The sequence below is a fragment of the Penicillium expansum genome (genome assembly GCF_000769745.1).
Source record: "Penicillium expansum strain MD-8 chromosome Unknown contig52, whole genome shotgun sequence".
Classification (NCBI taxonomy): domain Eukaryota; kingdom Fungi; phylum Ascomycota; class Eurotiomycetes; order Eurotiales; family Aspergillaceae; genus Penicillium; species Penicillium expansum.
Window position 1 is genome coordinate 290,106 of NW_015971294.1, and position 18,066 is coordinate 308,171.

Sequence of the window (18,066 nt, forward strand, 5' to 3'; positions counted from 1 at the left end):
AATTAACAGCCTTGTCGATAGAAATAATTGCCCAGAATAGGCACTGGGTAGTTTCAATAATCTACAAAGATGAAGAAATAGGAAGCAAAGCAAGAGCAAAGGGTTATCACACAATCCGCCTAAATCCCACCTGGAGGATTTAGGTGTACTTCCGAAGCTGTGAATGATCATTGTCAGTATAATTCCATACCGATTTATATGAAACACATCTTCGAAACTCACATCAAGCGTCAGCGACTTGCTGCTGTTCTCGACCTGGTCCCTGTAGATACCGACCAAGGCCTCACTGTTCTGGAACAGTCCGGTTTTCAGACTAATCACGATGAACTGCATGCCAGGCGCGGCGTGATCGTGGATATAGTTGGCAATACGGGCGACGTTGGTGTTGTCCAGGGCTGCATCAACCTCGTCTAGCACGAAGAATGGAGACGGCTGGTACGAATGGATAGCGAACAGCAAGGCGAGTGCGGCCATGGTCTTCTCGCCACCTGAAAGATGCTCCATATCTCGGAAACGTTTGAGAGGAGGCATGGCGTGGTATTTAATTCCGTCCAGGTAGGGCTCGTCCGAGTCCTCAATATCGAGGTAGCTTTTGAAATGTTAGTCATGTTCAGAGTCGGGAGTTGAGGAAGAAACCTACGCTTGACCACCCAGGGGGTAGTTGGCGCTGCGCGTGAGTTCACGGTAAATCGGCCCGATCTGTTCAGAAATGTGGGTGAACGCCTTGTTGAAGAGGTCGGATCGCGTCTTCATCACGGACTCAAAGTCTTCCTTGGCCTTTCGTGCAGACTTCCGGGCATCCTCGAAGTCCTTTTCGGTGCTGCGAAGTTTGTTCTCGACACTCTCCAGGCGCTCCATTGCGCGAGCATTCGGTGCCATCTTGTCCAGGTCGCTGTTGAGAGCACGGACCTTCTCGAGCAGTTCATCCTCGAGCTTGTCGTCGGCCTCCTGTAATTGAATTAGTATGTGAGAAATGAAATGATAGAAGCAAACACTAACCTCTTTCAGGGTCTCTCCTAGAGAATCGAAGTCGATCTCAATGCCGTAATCGTGGACCGGAGGAGCCTCATCCAACCCATCTCCTTCATCCACCTCCATAGCATCCGGGTCTGCTGCTTGCACAAGATCATCAATCGGAAGCTTGTCAAGGGAATTGGAAGACTCGGTTAAAGGAACATCAATGTCTTCAAGCTTGCACCGGCGCAGAAGAGCGTAACGACTGGAAGAGTTTCTCTGAATCTCTGCTTCAAGCGCATTGACATTCTTCAACGCTGCTTCAACGTGCTTGCTACGCCTCTGGAGTTCACGGCGCTGCTCTGCCAAGTTTTCTGCTGACTGGCTATAGATTTCCTTCTGCTTCTCGAGTGCCTCTCGAAGGAGCTCAAGTTCCGCTTCGAATTCGTCGAGCTGGTTGCGGATTTCTTCTTGCTGACTTTGCAGCTCTTCAATTAGGCCCTGGTCGCGGTCGTATTGGGCCTTGAGGCCGTTGATTCGGTCGTCGGTTGCTTGGATACGTTGTTTCTCAAAGCTGAGCTGGTTCTCGATTCGGCTCTTTTGGGTGGTGAACTCGAGCTTCTTTTGCGCGGCCTCTTCCTGCATAGAGCCCTGCTGGGCCTCGTATTCTCGGATGTCATCGTACCCTAAGCGCTTGCAGAACTTGCGGTAGATCTCATCCTCAACAGTGCTGACTGAAGCTTGTGACGTTTCGATTGTGTCGTCTAGCTCGTCAAGGTTTTCCTTGCGCTCGGTGTATTTGGGTCGCAGTTCTTCCATCTGGCGCTTAACGAAGTCTAGCTCGCTACGTTTGCTCTCCAGGTTCCTCTCAAGGGCCTTCAACTCATCACGGGAGTAAGTAAGGCGCTGCTCCAGACCGACGAGCTCGCCCTGCAGTGTCTCTTCTTCAGAGCCTCGGCGGTGACTCTTGGGGAGGTTGGCAAGATCGCTCATGAGCTTCTCCTTTAATTTATACAGATTCTCAACCTCGGAATCTTCCCAGCGCTTGGAGTTCTGTTGAGGACCACGTCCACCAGTCATGAGACCACCCTTGTGAATGACGGTTCCATCGAGGGTGACAGCCTTCGCATCCACATTTCGTTCGTAGCAAAGATACTTGGCCGTCGCCAAATCATCACAAACAATAGAGTTGCCGCACGCATAGCTGATTGCTCGCGCAACAGAATCATCATAGTCAACAGTCTCAATAGCAGGGCGCATGCCCCGATGCATGCCCTTCAGGTTTGAGTTGAACGCCTTGACTTGAATGGTTTCTAGCGGAATGAACGTGGCTTGACCTGCTCGTTGGTCGCGTAGGTGCTGAATGCACTCCTTTGCAGTCTTCTCGTTGTCTACAACAATGGCATCGAAGTGTCGACCCAGTACGGTGCTGACTGCATCGGAGTATTTCTTCTGCTTCGGGCGGCAAAGATCACTGACACGGCCTTTGACACCGGGGAAGATGCGCTTTAACGCTGAGATCAACTCCTTGGCCCGGAGTTCGCGTTCGGTCTGCTTCTTGCCATCATCCGCCTCGAGGAGTTTCTTTAGCACGACCTGAAGCTTTTCCTCTAGTTCGGTCCGCATTTGCGAGACTTTCAAACGCTCGGAAGTCAATGCGTTCAGCTCCTTCTTCTTACGGTCGATTTCTTTGGAGGTCGACTTCACGGTGTCATTGAGGGACGACTTGCGTTCGTTCATGTTCTGGGCGTCGGATTCAACAGATTTAAGTTGCCATTCAGTGTTCTCAAACTTGCCCTTCAAGCTGTTGACCGCTTCAGCTTCGGTCTTTCTTTGCCGTCGTAGGTTGTCAAGGTTCAAGGAGTCCGCTGATGAACGTCGGTTGACTTCTTCTCTGAGCTTGTGGTACTCCTGCTGATCCGCTTCGCTCAGCTGGCCACCCTTCTTGCTCATCGTCTTCTGCCATTCGACTTCCCATTGAGCCTGAGCTTTTTCGACAAGCTTGAGATCCTTTTCTAGTTGCTTGCCATTGTTGGATTGTGATGCGCGCTCCTTTTCGATCTCAATAATTTTCGAAGAGTATCTCTCAACCTTCTTCTGGGTGATATCAATCTTCTCATCCACGGGCACAAGCGAGTTGTTGAGTTCTTCAATCTCCCTCTCCTTTTTGGTGATGTTTTTCTCGGCCTTGCCCACATCTCTGCCGACTCGAGCATGGTCTTTCTTGGCGTCCTCGACGTTCTGCTCATATTTCTCCACACCGCGGCGATACTCCTTGAGTTCGTCTTGGTATTTCTGGATATCCGCACTGGAGTCGTCGATCAGCCGCTGGAAGTGAAACAACTTCCACAAGATATGAGTGATAATGGCCTGGTCACGTTCTTCGGCCTTTTTCGCATAGTTCTCAGCCTCTCGCTTCTGTTCCTGGTATTGCTTGACTTCGGAATTGATGCCTCGTCGACGGTTGAGCTGGACGGTTTGCTGTTCCGCGGCCTCTTCCGCCTCTGCCTTGAACTTTTCATAGTCGGCCTTGTGCTCCAGACTGCCAGAGATCTGCTCAATCAAGCGAGTAAGGTCTTTGGGGGACTGGGATGCGATCGCCTCGACATCACCCTGGAACACGAGGAAGTTTCGCGCCTTGATCAGGATGTTCTCCTCCTCCAAGGCCTCGTTGTATTGGTGGGCGGACACGATTCGGTTGTTGATGCGGTATTCGCTAACACCCTGGCTGGTGATAGATCGGCGCCATTGCTGCTCCTCGCCTGCATCATCCTCATAGACTGCCATCACCCAGGCGGACTTCGGGTCGTTTCCACTGGCATCTTGGGAGACATCCATGCTCTCCGGCTCCTCCTCTTGCTCGCCATCCTGTTCATCAGCAGCAGGCTCTCCATCCACTTTAGATGTGCGCAAAACACGCCCACGGTACACGAGATCACGGAGATTGGTTGATCGTAGGTGAGAAGACTTGATTCCTAGAACGAAAGATATGGCATCCATCCTAAAGCGCATTAGCCTAAGACTCTTTGGACCTGGACTTGGACTAGGAGGCACTCACGAGTTTGATTTGCCAGACCCGTTTGGCCCAATAATCGACGTGAAATACGCATCTCCGAATAGGAGGACATGATGTCCCTTGTAGGACTTGAAGTCTAGTGACAAAGTTAGCTACTGGCTCCGGCGTGTTTTCTGGTCGCACATACTGAAAAGCTCCAAACGAATGAGTTTTCCCATCTTGCCAGCGGCTTCCCTGAGGGAGCAACGCGCCGAGAAATTCAAGAACCCTGTTAGTTAAGCAAGATATTGAGTTGTGGGCAAGATTTGGGAGGGGCGCGATAACGGGTGAACCGCGTCCACCCAAGCCCAAGACGCGCCGGGGCCATCACGTGGCTCTCCAAATTTGGTGATGCCCCAACTATGAGATGACATACTACGACGTATTTTGACATAAGATAGGATTCTTGTAATATAATTTATCGTGATATTTAATTCAAATCTCGTTGTTGACTGGTATTACAAGTTCTCTATCGCTCTCTAAGAGATAAAGCCAAAATGATGTACAAAACTGAACTAGATGCGACACGACACGAAAGGATCTTGGTGATACTTGGATAATGATCGCCAGTTAATCTCTGAATGGCATCTTCACATTCACCATGCGCCCAAAGTGCAGGAGATCATCCGAGATGTATCCATTGGAGTCCAGTCGGAAATGGGTTCTGTGACCAGCCAACTGCACAATGATGAAGTCCTCGTTGGTGAAAAGTTGCCGCACGCTCTGGAAAATCCGGCGAGGCATAGATTTCAGTGTTCTGACGAAGGTTGGCTCAGGTTGCAATTCACGGCCGAGTTTGGTACTATCCTCGTAACGCTTCATGGTTTCCGGAGAGACCGAGATTCTGCGCTTAAAAGAGAGATCACCCGGTGCCACTTCGACCTGATAAGGCTTCTTGAAAGGGACCATGCTTCGGACACTGAAGAGGACGCGCATACGACCGTCGGAGTTGACCGCTCTGATATTTCTGACTAGGGAGCCAGTTCGGGAGATGAACAAGGTGCCTCCAACGCTCATCATGATACAGATACCACCAAATAGAGATTTCTGCCACATTGGAAGAGGAACCAGAGGATCCAGGAGAACTGCGTTCGAGTTGTAGATGGAATAGGCGAAGCAAAACGCGGACAGACCATATGCAGTCAAGACATAGGGGCGATGAGAAGGAGCCTGGAACAAAATCACTTGTCCGGCTTTTAATACTTTCGATTGCAGCTTCGCAAGGGCACGAGGGTTCTTGTTCCCATAAGGGCTTGCAGCCTGCCACGCGGAATCGACAGTTCTGGCCACGCCCTTGGCCTTGTAATGAGGTGCACTAGAATTGAAGTACCGCAAGGATGATGTCGTGTTCATTTGAAAGCCAGGTCGCATCGGACTCTGTAGGCATTGGCGCCAGAATATTGAGAAGGTGGGTGGTTTGACGGACATGGTTGTACTGAGCCTATGAATACTCATGTTAGTAAAGCGATCAAGCTCATGACATGCAGCCAATTGACACCCATAAATCTGCAGGGAAATTGGGAAAGCATCAACGACTAAATAGCTTCGCTCGGTAACTTACGAGGACAAGAATCAATTGACCGTCGTTCTGATCGGAAATCGCCGATAATGGCCAAAACAGCAGGCGGCAGAAAAATGTTCCCGTCCCGGCCGCCGGTGAAAGCTCCCAACGCCCTCAACACCTCCGACAGCTGCTTTGGAATTACCTCTCTAAATTCACGACCTCAAAAGAATTGAACTAGGAGATTTGTGCGCTTTGACCTGGTGGTGGGCTCTTCGTTGATCCTGCTCGTTCCTTTCGAATCCAGCGTCCGCGGCGAGTTGCGACACCGGCCGAAGATCCCAATCGGCACCGCAGCACTCCCAATCTTCCAAAACTCCAGAATCACTTAGCAATGGCAGCCAAGATCTCAGCCGGTCAGGTTCCGGCCATGTTTGCTCGGCGTCAGCAGAAGGTGTTCGGTGTCGGCAGACGTGAGTTTCCTATCCATGTTCAGCAAACAGCATCCCGCAACGGAAATCCGCTCCTCTGCGGAATTCCACGACGAGAGTTACTTGTGATATAACAAGCATTACTTGACACGCGCTGATACTGTTATTACTTTTAGGCCTGCAATCCACCGCTCCCACAACCCAGAACCCCGCCTATCCGCTCTACCCCTCCGTCGCCCAGCTCCTCCGTGAGAAGGGCATCCCCAAGTCCGATGTCTCCAAGATCCCAGCCTCGGGCCCTAAGGGTCGTCTCTTGAAGGGCGATGTGCTCGCATATATCGGCCAGATTCCCGCAAACTACCCGTCGGACCAGGCCGCCACTCTGGCCAAGCTTTCCCACCTCGATCTGAGCAACATCAAGATCGCCCCGGCCCCGGCCCCGGCCGCGCCGGCTGCGGCTGAAAAGGAGACTGCCCCCGAGCCCCTCCCCCTGACTTCTGTCGCCATCTCCATTTCCCTGGCTGCCGTGCTGTCTGCCCAGAAGAAGCTCCAGGATAACCTGGGGGTGACAGTCCCGCTGTCCCGCTTCCTTGCCGTGGCCACAGACCTTGCCAACGACGACCTGCCCCGCTTGGCTAACTTCAAGCCCTCCGCCGATGAGCTTTTCGACGAGGTTCTTGGTGCCCAGCCCATCAACACATCCCGCGGTGATTACATTCCCGAGCTGAACGCTTTCGAGGCTACCAAGACTGTCCGCTCGAAGCCTGTTACCGAGGACCTGATCGACTTCCTCAGTGCCAAGTCGCCCAAGAAGTCTGTGCCTACGTCTTCGGCTGAGAGCTCTGTTGGTGTTGCTTCCAATGTTTTCAGCTTGACCGTCCCTGTTGGTGAGGAGACCCGCGCTAAGGCATTCCTGGAGCGAATCAAGACTCTTCTCTCGGTTGAGCCAGCGCGATTGGTGCTTTAGATTTCCTTCGGTGTTTCAAATCTCCCTTCTTCGAGTTTTTATTTTGTTTGTTCCCGGTCATCTGAGCCAAAAACTGGGCAGGCGAAGCTCATTCATGAATGTATACAGTATAGCATAGTTAATCAGATATTTCCTTGATTGGGTTACTTCGCTTGAAAACAAGCAATTAGATCACAATACTACAAAATGGTCTTAGTCAAGTTGAATGAGGACTTAGACCTCCAAAAAGCATATATGTGTCTATCCAATTTCGATTCTCATTTCGTTTCCGGCAGGGTTTAGATCCCGTGAAGGTCCGGTTTGCAGAGCTAGATCATCTGAAATAAGAAAATGGGCACAAATTTGTACCAAAAAAAAAGGGTCATGGCATCATCAAAAGCAACCTTGCAAAAGACAAATTGGAATGAGAACCCCCACGCAGCGCCACATACCGGCAACCAGGAAACACCACAAGCGCCGCCGCTCAAAGCCTTGAAGAAACGTGGATGTAGAAATGTTCGCTCAACTGCAAGGCACCCGGCTAGTATAGCCAGCCCAAATCAGAGCCAGAGTAGGAACGAACCGATAGAAGAGATCAAAGAAAGCAAAAGGAGGAGGAAAATGAAAATGAAAAAAAGAACTCAAACAAGCAAATACCCATTCCGAATCAACGAGCGCCGGACGTCCACCCGCGAAATGCATTGAACCACCATTGGAAAGAAAGATGCAATAAATGCAGAGGCATTAAAAAAAACGAAGATTCAGATCCCCTTCAGGCCATGCAATGATATTCCCCCAATGACCAAACCGAAGCGAACCGAAAAACGCCATGTCGAATGCAGATGAAGAGACGAATTGGAAAGTAGACAGGGTTAACCGAACTACCATTTGAACTACCGGATGGTGCCCCATTCAGCCAGTTTGCTACCTTCTCGACGAGTGTCTCTTGTGGCTCGTCTATCAAATATTTTCCAGAATCTGAGTGTTTCGTCGCCTGCTCCTGTCACGACAGTCTGGCCGTCAGGGCTCATGGCGAGGTAAAGAACGCGGAAAGTGTGGCCGGTCAACGAGACGATTTGTTCCATACGTGGGTATTTCCAAATCACGATTTGGTTTTGGCTGTAACCGTGTGTGCTGATAATCTCGTCCGAGTTTTTGGACCAAGAGAGGTTGCAGACCTGGCTACCAGTGTCGACCTCTTTAATCATTGAGCCAGTTTGTGTGTTCCAGAACTTGATTGTGCGGTCAGCGGTACCACCACCAGAAGCGAGAAGATGATGTTGGTGAGGAGACCATGCAATGGCCTTGACTGCGGCGCTGTGGTCGGAGAAACGGTAGAGGGGTGTCTCGCTCAGCTTATCCCAAACCATCAGTTTGTTGTCGTTGCCGCCAGATGCTAATTGGCCGTCTTCAGTGTTCCACTTCAACCCACACACTTCTTGTTTGTGGCCAGAAAGCTTTCGAATGTACTGGTCCGGAGATCGAACATCACGGTGATAAATGAGACGATCTCGAGATCCTGATGTCAGGATGTGATCGTTCCACGCCAAAGCGCCAACTCTGTTGGTATGTCCAATCATGGTTCGCAGCCGCCGGCAATGCTCAGCATCCCATATTTGTACGAGACCTTTACCTGTGCCAATTGCAAGATGTGTACCCTGTAGTCCATAGAGTTAGTATAATGGATGGAGCGTTAACATTGAGAATCCTTGCGTACTCTTTGAATCCAGCTCACGCTGGTCACAGTATCATCTTTCAGCTCGCACAACCTCGTAACTCCACCCGTGTGGGAGTTCCACATGTAGACAGAGTTGGCCAATCCAACGCCAAGAACGTTACTACTCCCCCAGTCCACCAGGTTCAAATAGAAGTCGTCTTGGAGATCCGGTGCATCTAAGACCTTGTAGGGCACTTTGTTCACATAGCGGGCCTGTTTTCGGGGTGTTTCGAGAATACGCTGGCTGTCATATCGAATAGGAGAAAGACTGTAGAGCTCAGAGCGGACGTCTAAGTTTGGGCCATGCACACTTCGGGGGGTTTTAGAAGGCGTTGGATGTCCGGATCCTGGTCGTGAAGGTCCATAGTTGAAAAGGTTCTTGTGTGGGGTCGTGGGGGTGATGCTAGCGGGAGGAATATTGGCGGCGATATGAGCGGGAGGTGTATGTGATCGAGTCTTGTCATTGATTCCATTACTGAAGCCGAGCAATGGGTCGGATGGCGCAGAGTTCAAGTCAGGCTGTGGAACCGTGTTTCCAAATAGCTCGCTGCGCAAAACCCGGGAAAATGTACGGTTGGCTTCCTCAGCTACAGTTCAAAGTCAGTTCAAATTTACAACACATCAAATTCTGATGAATAACGCACTCTTTTGGAAATGAAGCTCAGAGTGAGGGGGGCGTTTCTTGGCCTTGGAAGGAGTAGATGGGCAACCATCTTCATGTAATAGACTATAAGTCGCTTGTAGATCTTGTCCATCGCGATTAGGAATGAATCTGAATTGTGGTCAGTAGCTGAGTCACAGGTGACTGCCATTGCTGTCGCAGGCTTCCTGATTGAAGATGATTAAAACTGTGGCTTACCGGTCCCCGTAGACCCGCTGTCTCTTGCGACATGGACTGGAGGCCGGGGTCCTGTCCCGCCGGCTCCCAGCAGTCTCATAATCCTTCAATGCTTTTGCAAGCGCACTGGGGTCGATTGGCTCTGCTCCATCTTGCCGTTGGCGGCTGCCCGAATTTGAATTGTCTGGGAAATACATCGTGCGCTTTGACGGCATGCTTGGCGGTGTCTTCGATCCCGGCGGTGATGCAATGTTTGAGATTTGCGATATTTGAGGTCTGGTTGCTGACCTATTCCCGGCCTTCTCTGGATTTTGAGGTCTGTCCGCCATGGCGATGCCTGGTCGTATGTCCGAGTCCCAGAGACAAAGTGCAACCGATCAAGACAGAGATAAGAGTTGCATAAGATGGAAGTGAAGTGGCTGTCAATCGAGGATGTCAAATAGTCGGAGATTTAGGAGTAGGGTCAAGGGTATTTGAAGGGCGATTCGCAGAGGGTCCGTTGTTGTTGATCCAGCGGTGGAACGATGGCGGCAGCCGTTGACGCCCGAATATGGAATATGTTCCAGGATAAAGCACCAGCAGACCCTGATTCACCACGCAGTCAACAAAGAAGTGTCTTAACTGCAGGCATGTGAATGAATGAATGTCTTCAAGGGAGTGACGGAGTTGCGCAGGGCGACTCTCTGGGTCACGCGTCGGGTACGCTAACCCGATTTAGCGAAGGCAATCGGGCCCCATCAACCAGGTCAAATCAGTAGTTGTCCTTGGCCTTTCACCCACTGATTTATATTTATATTCCATTGACTATTTCAAAAGTAGAGTCTAGCTCTTTAAGCTACCGTCACAAAGCAAACTTATGCTGGTTCCCGAGATTCTTGGAAACGTTCTGTGTCAGCATGGCTTTGTTACAATTGAGACTAAACCCACACTGTTAGTCCTGTTGTTTACTGGAAGGGACGCGCCAAACCTGGCCTAACTGGACCACTGAAGTGGGGGGGAATGTGAGGGATCTGTACTCCGTATGGGCCGTTTTACTAACGCGAAATCTGGAGATTGCTTTGGTATACGCGCTTGCTTGGACGCGACGCGACGAAGCTTGGGCCATGGCAACGACAATACCAATAAATTATGCCCCAAAGCTTCTATAGTGGGGTTGACTATACAACCAAGAATCCATAACACACGAAATTGTAAAAAGTGAAACCTACAATGTCTGTCTGAATACGGACTACGTACCTGAATATCAATAGATAGTTCTAGAACTATTAATACCCTCTAGTTTCAGTGGTGGCTTTGTTACGTGACATTGCCATCCGCAGTCACCGCCAAACCAATAAAATCTCCGGCGGCAAAAGCCAACTTTCTCTTTGTGTGCCCCTGCAATGGTCCTCAGGCGTCTTGGTCCTAATATCATTGGTTGTTCTCAACGTTATTCTACAATGGCTGCCAAGCAACCTGCTCTGGACTTCTTGTCCTTTGTGAATTCTGCTCCTACCCGTATGTAGTTTCCATCTGATGACGCGGAATGTCGCTGATCTGTCTTATCTCCAGCTTTCCATGCCGTCCACGAAGCCAAGAAGCTTCTGGCTGATGCTGGATTCCAAGAAATCAAGGTCTGTTCAAACTGACCATCGGAGTAATAAGATTATGGCTCATCCATCAATAGGAGAGAGACTCTTGGGCGTCGACCTGCCAGCCGGGAGGCAAGTACTACTTGACTCGCAACACTACTACCCTTGTGGCTTTTGCGATCGGCAAGCAATGGCAGGTATGTGTCAATTATGAATGGTATAAATAATCTTTCACATATTAATCATGTATATAGCCGGGCAATTCCATCTCTATGATCGGTGCCCACACCGACTCTCCGGTGTTGAGGGTGAAGCCCGTTAGCAAGAAGAGCGGGGAAGGTTTCGTTCAGGTCGGTGTTGAGACCTACGGTGGAGGCATCTGGCACACTTGTACGTGCCATTGATCACCTCAAACTTTTCCGTCGCTAATTACACACAGGGTTTGATCGTGATCTCGGTGTCGCTGGTCGGGTTATGACTCGTGAAAGCGATGGATCTATCGTGCAGAAACTGGTCAAGATCGACCGCCCCAGTATGTTTTATGCTGACCCGATGCATGCGTCTTGCTAACATATTAGTCCTCCGTATTCCAACACTGGCCATCCATCTGGATCGCCAGGAGAACTTTGCATTCAACAAGGAAACACAGCTGTTCCCTATCGCTGGCCTTGTCGCTGCGGAGCTTAACCGCAATGACGGAACCAACACCCCTGACACAGACAAGGGTGGTGAATTATTCTCGCCATTGAAATCGGTCACAGAACGTCATCACTCTCACTTTGTTGAGCTTATTGCTGCTGAGGCTGGCGTCAACCCTACCGATATTCTGGACTTCGAAATGATCCTGTTCGACACTCACAAGTCCTGCCTCGGTGGTTTGCTGGAGGAATTCATCTTTTCCCCTCGCCTAGACAACCTGAACAGCACTTTCTGTGCTACAGTTGGTCTGATTGACTCTGTGGCCGACGAATCAGCCCTCGATGACGAAGAAGCCATCCGCCTGATTGCCTTGTTTGACCACGAGGAAATCGGAAGCCGCACCGCACAGGGTGCGGACTCCAACATTCTCCCGTCGATTATTCGCCGTCTGTCCGTCCTCCCGTCCTCTTCCTCCAAGAGCACCGACCTATCAACTGCCTATGAGCAGACTCTGTCCACCTCCTTCCTTGTCTCTGCCGACATGGCTCACTCGGTCAACCCCAACTATGCGGGCAAGTACGAGTCGGACCACAAGCCGGAGATTAACAAGGGCCCGGTTATTAAGATTAACGCCAACGCGCGCTATGCGACGAATTCTCCTGGAATTGTTCTCCTGGAGGAGATTGCGCGCAAGACCACCAAGGAGACTGGCGAGCACGTTCCTCTCCAGCTCTTTGTGGTTCGTAATGACTCCAGCTGTGGCAGCACCATTGGCCCTATGCTCTCTGCTGCGCTAGGCGCCCGGACACTGGATCTGGGTAATCCCCAGCTCAGCATGCACAGTATCCGTGAAACAGGCGGCACCTATGATGTTGCCCATGCCATTCGTCTCTTCACTGGGTTCTTCAAGCATTACTCAGAGTTGTCGAAGACGATCCTTGTGGATTAAGCTTACCGTAAATAAGTGTATGAAGTAGCACAAACAATAAACTACATTCAAACAAAGTAGTATTCCATTTTCAGGCATTGGGGTGTCGAATTGATTGTATATAACACCAGAACATCTTACAATGAAAAAGAAACCTATGCGCATGTACCTTGGGAGAAGCACGTGGCCCGGACCGAGGAAACTCCGCCTCGACACATCTCCGTCTGCAATCCATCAATAGTTACCCCAGCTCACCAAATCACGGGGAGTCTCCACCTCGACTCCTTATACCTTCGCTTGTTGGATATCTTCCAAGCCCTCATGACCCTCTATGACAGACGTTGATGCCTATCGGGATGCGGAATACATCGCTGACGTGTCCGGCATATCCTATGACGATGCGGAGCCTCCCAGGCCAACAGGCACGCTGAGAAGCCAAAATGCGCGTGTGAAGAAAATAAAGTCGACCGCCAAAGTCGCCTTCATTGATCGATTGCTGCGCGATCTCGACATATTAATTTATTGTCAACTCTCCGCCCTGTATTACATGGAGTAAGTCCAACTCCAAACCCCAGCAATGATCTCCACTCTCCACCCCTCCTTTCGCCATGACAATCCCCCTAACATCTATCTCTCTCGGTCTAGCTGCTCGATTGTCTTATTTGCCATACGTGCCATCGTCGAATTGATCTTCTTCACGCCCAAAGCACCCCCTTTTGAACCCACACGCAGTCAGCCGTTTGTCGGCGCCATCATCGGCAGTAACCTCATCTGCATGCTCTTCCATGCCTTCCTGGTTCGTCCCGAAGCTGGCGAGGAAACACGCGGCTACCTACATGGCGGACTGTTCATCGATTTCATCGGGCAGTCTCCCGTCTCTATTTACCAGCTTCTCTCGTTCGACCTTTTAATCTTTATAATCGATTTTATCATGCTGGGCTTGATTATCGAGCGGGTGAAGACTAATGGAACACCCACCCCAGCGCCTACAATGCCGAATCCAAATCCACCCGCAGATACGCCCGCAGATACAAGCCCAAATGCGGAAGACTCCCAGCCACAAGACCATGATGCTGAAGAGCGTGGCGTTTTACGACAAGAGGATAGCGATGAAACAGTGTCCCCCGCCCAGTATAGTTCCGATTCACATCACAGTAGCGGCATTGACGAAGAGGTCGAAGAAGAGCGCACGACGCTCTTGGCCGACCCGGCGGACACTGAATCTGGCAGTGGTGCTCGGGGCGAGCACCCGATGGATACTTTCGCTGCTGGTGAGGCTGTCATTCTCAGTATGAGCTTCCTAGGTACAATTCGTGATCAGTGGCGCCAGTCAAATTCGGCGGCACGACCGACGTCAGGCTTTGTGCCATCACCCGAAACGGCAACGTTCCTCCGGCAGCGCTTTGGTCTCCAGGTTGGGACTAATGGTCGCATAGAGCGTGCGAATACAACATGATGCAAAGTATTTCAGCTCCGGTAGTAAACTATATATATGTACTAGTAAACTTCCATGAACAAAAGCTTTACTACCATGCTTACAAGTTGTTCTATTGGATTTTTTTACGCATGGATCAACATATTCCTCTTACTCGGGAGTTTCGGACCAACCTGCGGACGAGAGCTTGCTCTATCCTGGGGCAATTAGAGGCATATCAGAATCGTAGAAGTTTCGTTTTACTGATGATGAACCTTGAAGTTGACTCTTCAATCATAACATCCATGGATGCTACAATGTTGGAGTCTTCGCCCTTGCAAGACAAATGCTTACTGTAGATCCTTGGAAACCCTGAGGTTGCCTTAAATTTACATATATCTTAGTAGTATCCAGATTCAACCTAAATTCAAAACAAACCCCCCAATTAGGGCAGAGAAGATGATCATAACCGATTTTATTAACACGCAACCCTGCAAAGCAGCAAATGAAGTCCTATAGGCTAAACAGGAGACACCGAACCCCTTGTATATACCAAAGCACCATAAACATATTATGCAATTTACGCAGTAGGAGGCTTAGACTCTTCCCCGGCACCATCCTTCCCCTGAACTCTACGGTCCAGAATCTCATCAATAACACCCAGCTCGAGGGCCTCCTTAGCGCCCATAAAGTAATCGCGCTCCATAAGATTCTCAATCTCATCGAGGGACAACTGCTTCTTGCCAGTAAGATGGCGTTGGTAGATCTCATTGAGCTGAGTGCGCACACGCAGGATCTCTTTCGCGTGGATAGCGATGTCGGACGCCTGTCCGAAGTAGCCGCCCGAGGGCTGGTGCACCATGATCGATGAGTGCGGGAGACAGTATCGCTTGCCTGCTTCGCCGCCGGCAAGGAGGAGGGAGCCCATCGAAGCGGCTTGGCCAACGCAGATTGTGCTCACGGGAGAGGCAATATATGTCATTGTGTCGTAGATCGCGAGGCCTATGGGATTATTGGTCAGTGTAGGTCGGTGATAACCATTGGGGAAGTCCATGTACCGGCTGTGACGGAGCCTCCTGGTGAGTTAATGTAAAGGTGGATTGGTTTGGCAGGGTTATCGGCTTCGAGGAAGAGGAGTTGTGCGACTATCGATGCGGAGAGGGTGTCGTCGACTTCGCCGTTAAGGCAGATGATGCGTTCCTGGAGGCTTGATTAGCACGAGTAGGTTGCGATGGAAGGGTCCTCCTGGGCCTTCATTACCTTCATTAATCGAGAAAATATATCATCTGTAGTGCGCGACATAAGTTAGTAGGTTGATCACGTTCCGGGTCGTGTGCAAGCTTCGTCGACGGATGCAATTGCGCAACATACAAGTGTGCCAGCCACCTCCCTATTCAATGTTATCAGTATATGCGCATTGAGTACTTTTTGCGCCCATATGGGATGTCAATCATACCACTGTCTCTGTCACAAATGGTGTCGGTGTCCAACTCCGCGGGGGCTGCGCAAGCGAGCGTCCTGGGTTCGAGAAGCATCGTGCGAATCTGGCAGCGGGCCGGGCGACAGTGATGGGGGAATGTTGGATAGACCGCCCTAGTTGTTGTAGAGGAGCTCTTGGAGGCATCTTCAAAAATATGCAAAAGGATTTGTAGCTGGGAGTTGGAGATGCAGAGTCGGGATCCGGAGACCCTGGACGGTGAACCGTCCTATACGATAAGAGCGACGCTAAGATAAGAAGCTCAGGTGAACAGCGGTAGCAACAATGCCAGCGACTGTCTAGTATCAACTTTCTCTGGAGAATAGAATTTTTTTAGAGGAAATTTCTAACCTAGTATATGAGAACCCCAATTAGTTTGTTTCACCACCTGTAATGCTACTCGGCAATCACTGTTAGACCAACAACTTCTCCGCAAATAAGGGGCTCCGATTGGCTCCTGCAGCAGCTCCGAGATCATCTTTTCCGCCCTGGACTGAACTCGGCTCACCATCAGCTCTATTCCCCCAACCGTCCAAACAATGGAGTGTGTGGGCACACGCATCCCGTACGCAAAATGGCGCCTGAGTGCTTTCCGACAATTGCTAGCGACATCGCAAGCTAGCCGGGGCATCTCGACCTCGCGACAAACTGACCAACTCAATGCAACTACGTTGGAAACAAAGACAGGCAATTTGAATCCGGACTCCGCGCCTCCTTCGCAACGGCTCCCGCAGTCCCCTCTCCTCGCACGTCTTCGCTCTGGATCTGAGAAGAATCGCAAAAGACGCCCCACGACACAGGAGGAAGCCGACCTGCTCAAGAACCCTTGGGCCGTAATGCTGGCTTCCCCGGCACGTATGTGCTCTGTAACTGGTGCAAGACTTCCATCTGCCCTGCTGGGGACTTGGGGGCTTGTTAAACAACCAAATTCAGACAAGCTTCATATGATGCCTGTGGGTCTGCTGCAGGACTCGCTGCAAGGCAATAAGACCAAGAACCTCAGTTCATCATCAGAGCAAACCATCCCAGACCAACAAGAAAGCCCAAGAATCGGGAAAAAAGGTCAGGAAAAGGGTCATTTGGATGTATCACCAATCTCAACATCCCCGGATAAGCAATCTGGACGCCAGCTTGTGCTTCGCATTGCTGAGCTTCTTCCACTTATTCGATCTATTTCAGCGTCACTCTCCAAGAAAAACAGAAAAAGACAACCGATTATGCGGCTGTTGCCATTCCGCTGGAGGCACCCCCAGGGCCCTGTGACGGCGCACGAAGAGAAAAGAATCATCTGGTCGAAGGATACGCCGGAATTCATGTTGCAGAGTATGAGGAGTGTCGTTGTCAAGAAGCTGGGTGCGGTCCTCGAGAAATACAAGCGTGTCGGTACCCCCAATGGGGTTTGGAGAGCTCTAGATCTACCCGAGTCCTCGGATGCTGCGCTGAAGGAGGCTCTGGAAAGCCTAGAGCGATTTGATCGTATGGAATGTGGTGGAGTCCTGCTTCTTGATTCGAAGAAATCTGCGGCTGCCACGCATACGTCTCAATCAAGCGGCTCTTTGAACTCGGTGACTCTCACGCAAACTGGGTCAAAGGTTCCTGTGTTTGATCTGTCAGTGCTTTTCTCTGAGTCTGATATCAACAAACTCCGTGAATCCCACAGTCAGTTCCAGCACACTGCACTGTTTTTCAGACCAGAGGATCAGCTCGGTATTGATGCGATGATATCCCTCTGGAAAATCAAGCGGCTTCTTGATGGGATTGATCTGACAGAGCAATGAAGTCGCCGTATAATCGAATAATAAAATGACACATACAATCATTCGTTCGACCCTGGGGTCGTGAAAAGCATATCGAACTGTCAGGCCACAATTATATGGATCATGCCAGGGTAGATACCATTTGATGTGAATCAGAGTCAAATGCATGCCTCTGGGAAATAGGATAGCGACATGAAGAGTGCAGCCTAAAATCTGCGCTAGAGCACCTGTCTGACACTGAGAGGAGCCCCATCGTGGTAAGGGCCGCGATGACGAGTGCGTGTCTCCATTTGATATATACTAGTGTTTATGGTCCTCTTCCACTTTTCTTCTTGGATCAGTTGTCAATATTCCCATCTCGTATGAGATCCGTATCTGATCATTCCAAGGTTGCACTCATATCACTTCAATTCCTGCGAAGTCAATGTTTAGTTTGCCTTCGTTTCTGCCTTGCACTTATGGCCTTCGTTTCAGCCCAGTGCATATAGATAGACCCATCCCCCCAGGTTCATAAAAATTCAACTGTCCTGCCTCTCCCTGTCTGTCCATCAATATCAAATACCTCTATTTTCTATTATATACGGCTATATATATAGCCTTGACTTATCTAGCCTCTTGGGACTTGTTACCATCCTCGGAGGTTGGACATGATCACTGTCTCTTTGCAAGTATTCTGCGACAATGGTTTTGATAAAACCTTGTCACAACACTACAAGGTTACACCGAAAAAGACTCACAAAGTTGAAAACAACAGCCTATAGTCATTGAGTCGCGACTTTCTCATCATTACTTATATATCAGTCAAAACCCCCTGGTGGTCCTATTGCAACCCCCCCCC

At 50.2% G+C, this 18,066-nt stretch overlaps 9 protein-coding genes across 9 annotated transcripts; 5 read left to right on the forward strand and 4 right to left on the reverse strand.

Annotated features, from left to right (window-relative positions):
* Positions 1-139: 139 nt before the first annotated feature.
* Positions 140-4,188, reverse strand: PEX2_020430 (cohesin subunit SMC1; the record flags this gene model as incomplete). Its single annotated transcript, XM_016739318.1, has 6 exons — positions 140-157; positions 223-589; positions 641-948; positions 1,000-3,955; positions 4,013-4,106; positions 4,158-4,188. The coding sequence occupies 6 exons, from the start codon at positions 4,186-4,188 to the stop codon at positions 140-142; spliced, it is 3,774 nt and encodes a 1,257-aa protein (XP_016599257.1).
* Positions 4,189-4,579: 391 nt separating this feature from the next.
* On the reverse strand, positions 4,580-5,362 carry PEX2_020440 (uncharacterized protein; the record flags this gene model as incomplete). The annotated part of the gene is made up of 1 exon (XM_016739319.1): positions 4,580-5,362. The coding sequence occupies one exon, from the start codon at positions 5,360-5,362 to the stop codon at positions 4,580-4,582; it is 783 nt and encodes a 260-aa protein (XP_016599258.1).
* Positions 5,363-5,904: 542 nt separating this feature from the next.
* On the forward strand, positions 5,905-6,908 carry pdx1 (uncharacterized protein; the record flags this gene model as incomplete). Its single annotated transcript, XM_016739320.1, has 2 exons — positions 5,905-5,983; positions 6,118-6,908. The coding sequence occupies 2 exons, from the start codon at positions 5,905-5,907 to the stop codon at positions 6,906-6,908; spliced, it is 870 nt and encodes a 289-aa protein (XP_016599259.1).
* An 872-nt stretch (positions 6,909-7,780) lies between these two features.
* PEX2_020460 (WD40 repeat domain-containing protein) lies at positions 7,781-9,771 on the reverse strand (the record flags this gene model as incomplete). Its single annotated transcript, XM_016739321.1, has 4 exons — positions 7,781-8,545; positions 8,605-9,191; positions 9,249-9,376; positions 9,464-9,771. The coding sequence occupies 4 exons, from the start codon at positions 9,769-9,771 to the stop codon at positions 7,781-7,783; spliced, it is 1,788 nt and encodes a 595-aa protein (XP_016599260.1).
* Positions 9,772-10,077: 306 nt separating this feature from the next.
* On the forward strand, positions 10,078-10,418 carry PEX2_020470 (uncharacterized protein; the record flags this gene model as incomplete). Its single annotated transcript, XM_016739322.1, has 2 exons — positions 10,078-10,136; positions 10,292-10,418. 2 exons carry the CDS (start codon positions 10,078-10,080, stop codon positions 10,416-10,418), a joined length of 186 nt encoding a protein of 61 aa, XP_016599261.1.
* Positions 10,419-10,881: 463 nt separating this feature from the next.
* PEX2_020480 (M18 family aminopeptidase) lies at positions 10,882-12,601 on the forward strand (the record flags this gene model as incomplete). Its single annotated transcript, XM_016739323.1, has 6 exons — positions 10,882-10,939; positions 10,994-11,055; positions 11,109-11,210; positions 11,268-11,403; positions 11,453-11,545; positions 11,592-12,601. 6 exons carry the CDS (start codon positions 10,882-10,884, stop codon positions 12,599-12,601), a joined length of 1,461 nt encoding a protein of 486 aa, XP_016599262.1.
* A 310-nt stretch (positions 12,602-12,911) lies between these two features.
* PEX2_020490 (DSC4 family protein) lies at positions 12,912-14,036 on the forward strand (the record flags this gene model as incomplete). Its single annotated transcript, XM_016739324.1, has 3 exons — positions 12,912-13,132; positions 13,226-13,376; positions 13,533-14,036. The coding sequence occupies 3 exons, from the start codon at positions 12,912-12,914 to the stop codon at positions 14,034-14,036; spliced, it is 876 nt and encodes a 291-aa protein (XP_016599263.1).
* A 538-nt stretch (positions 14,037-14,574) lies between these two features.
* PEX2_020500 (ATP-dependent Clp protease proteolytic subunit) lies at positions 14,575-15,529 on the reverse strand (the record flags this gene model as incomplete). The annotated part of the gene is made up of 4 exons (XM_016739325.1): positions 14,575-14,996; positions 15,053-15,201; positions 15,366-15,384; positions 15,451-15,529. 4 exons carry the CDS (start codon positions 15,527-15,529, stop codon positions 14,575-14,577), a joined length of 669 nt encoding a protein of 222 aa, XP_016599264.1.
* A 481-nt stretch (positions 15,530-16,010) lies between these two features.
* Positions 16,011-17,249, forward strand: PEX2_020510 (uncharacterized protein; the record flags this gene model as incomplete). Its single annotated transcript, XM_016739326.1, has 1 exon — positions 16,011-17,249. The coding sequence occupies one exon, from the start codon at positions 16,011-16,013 to the stop codon at positions 17,247-17,249; it is 1,239 nt and encodes a 412-aa protein (XP_016599265.1).
* Positions 17,250-18,066: the final 817 nt, after the last annotated feature.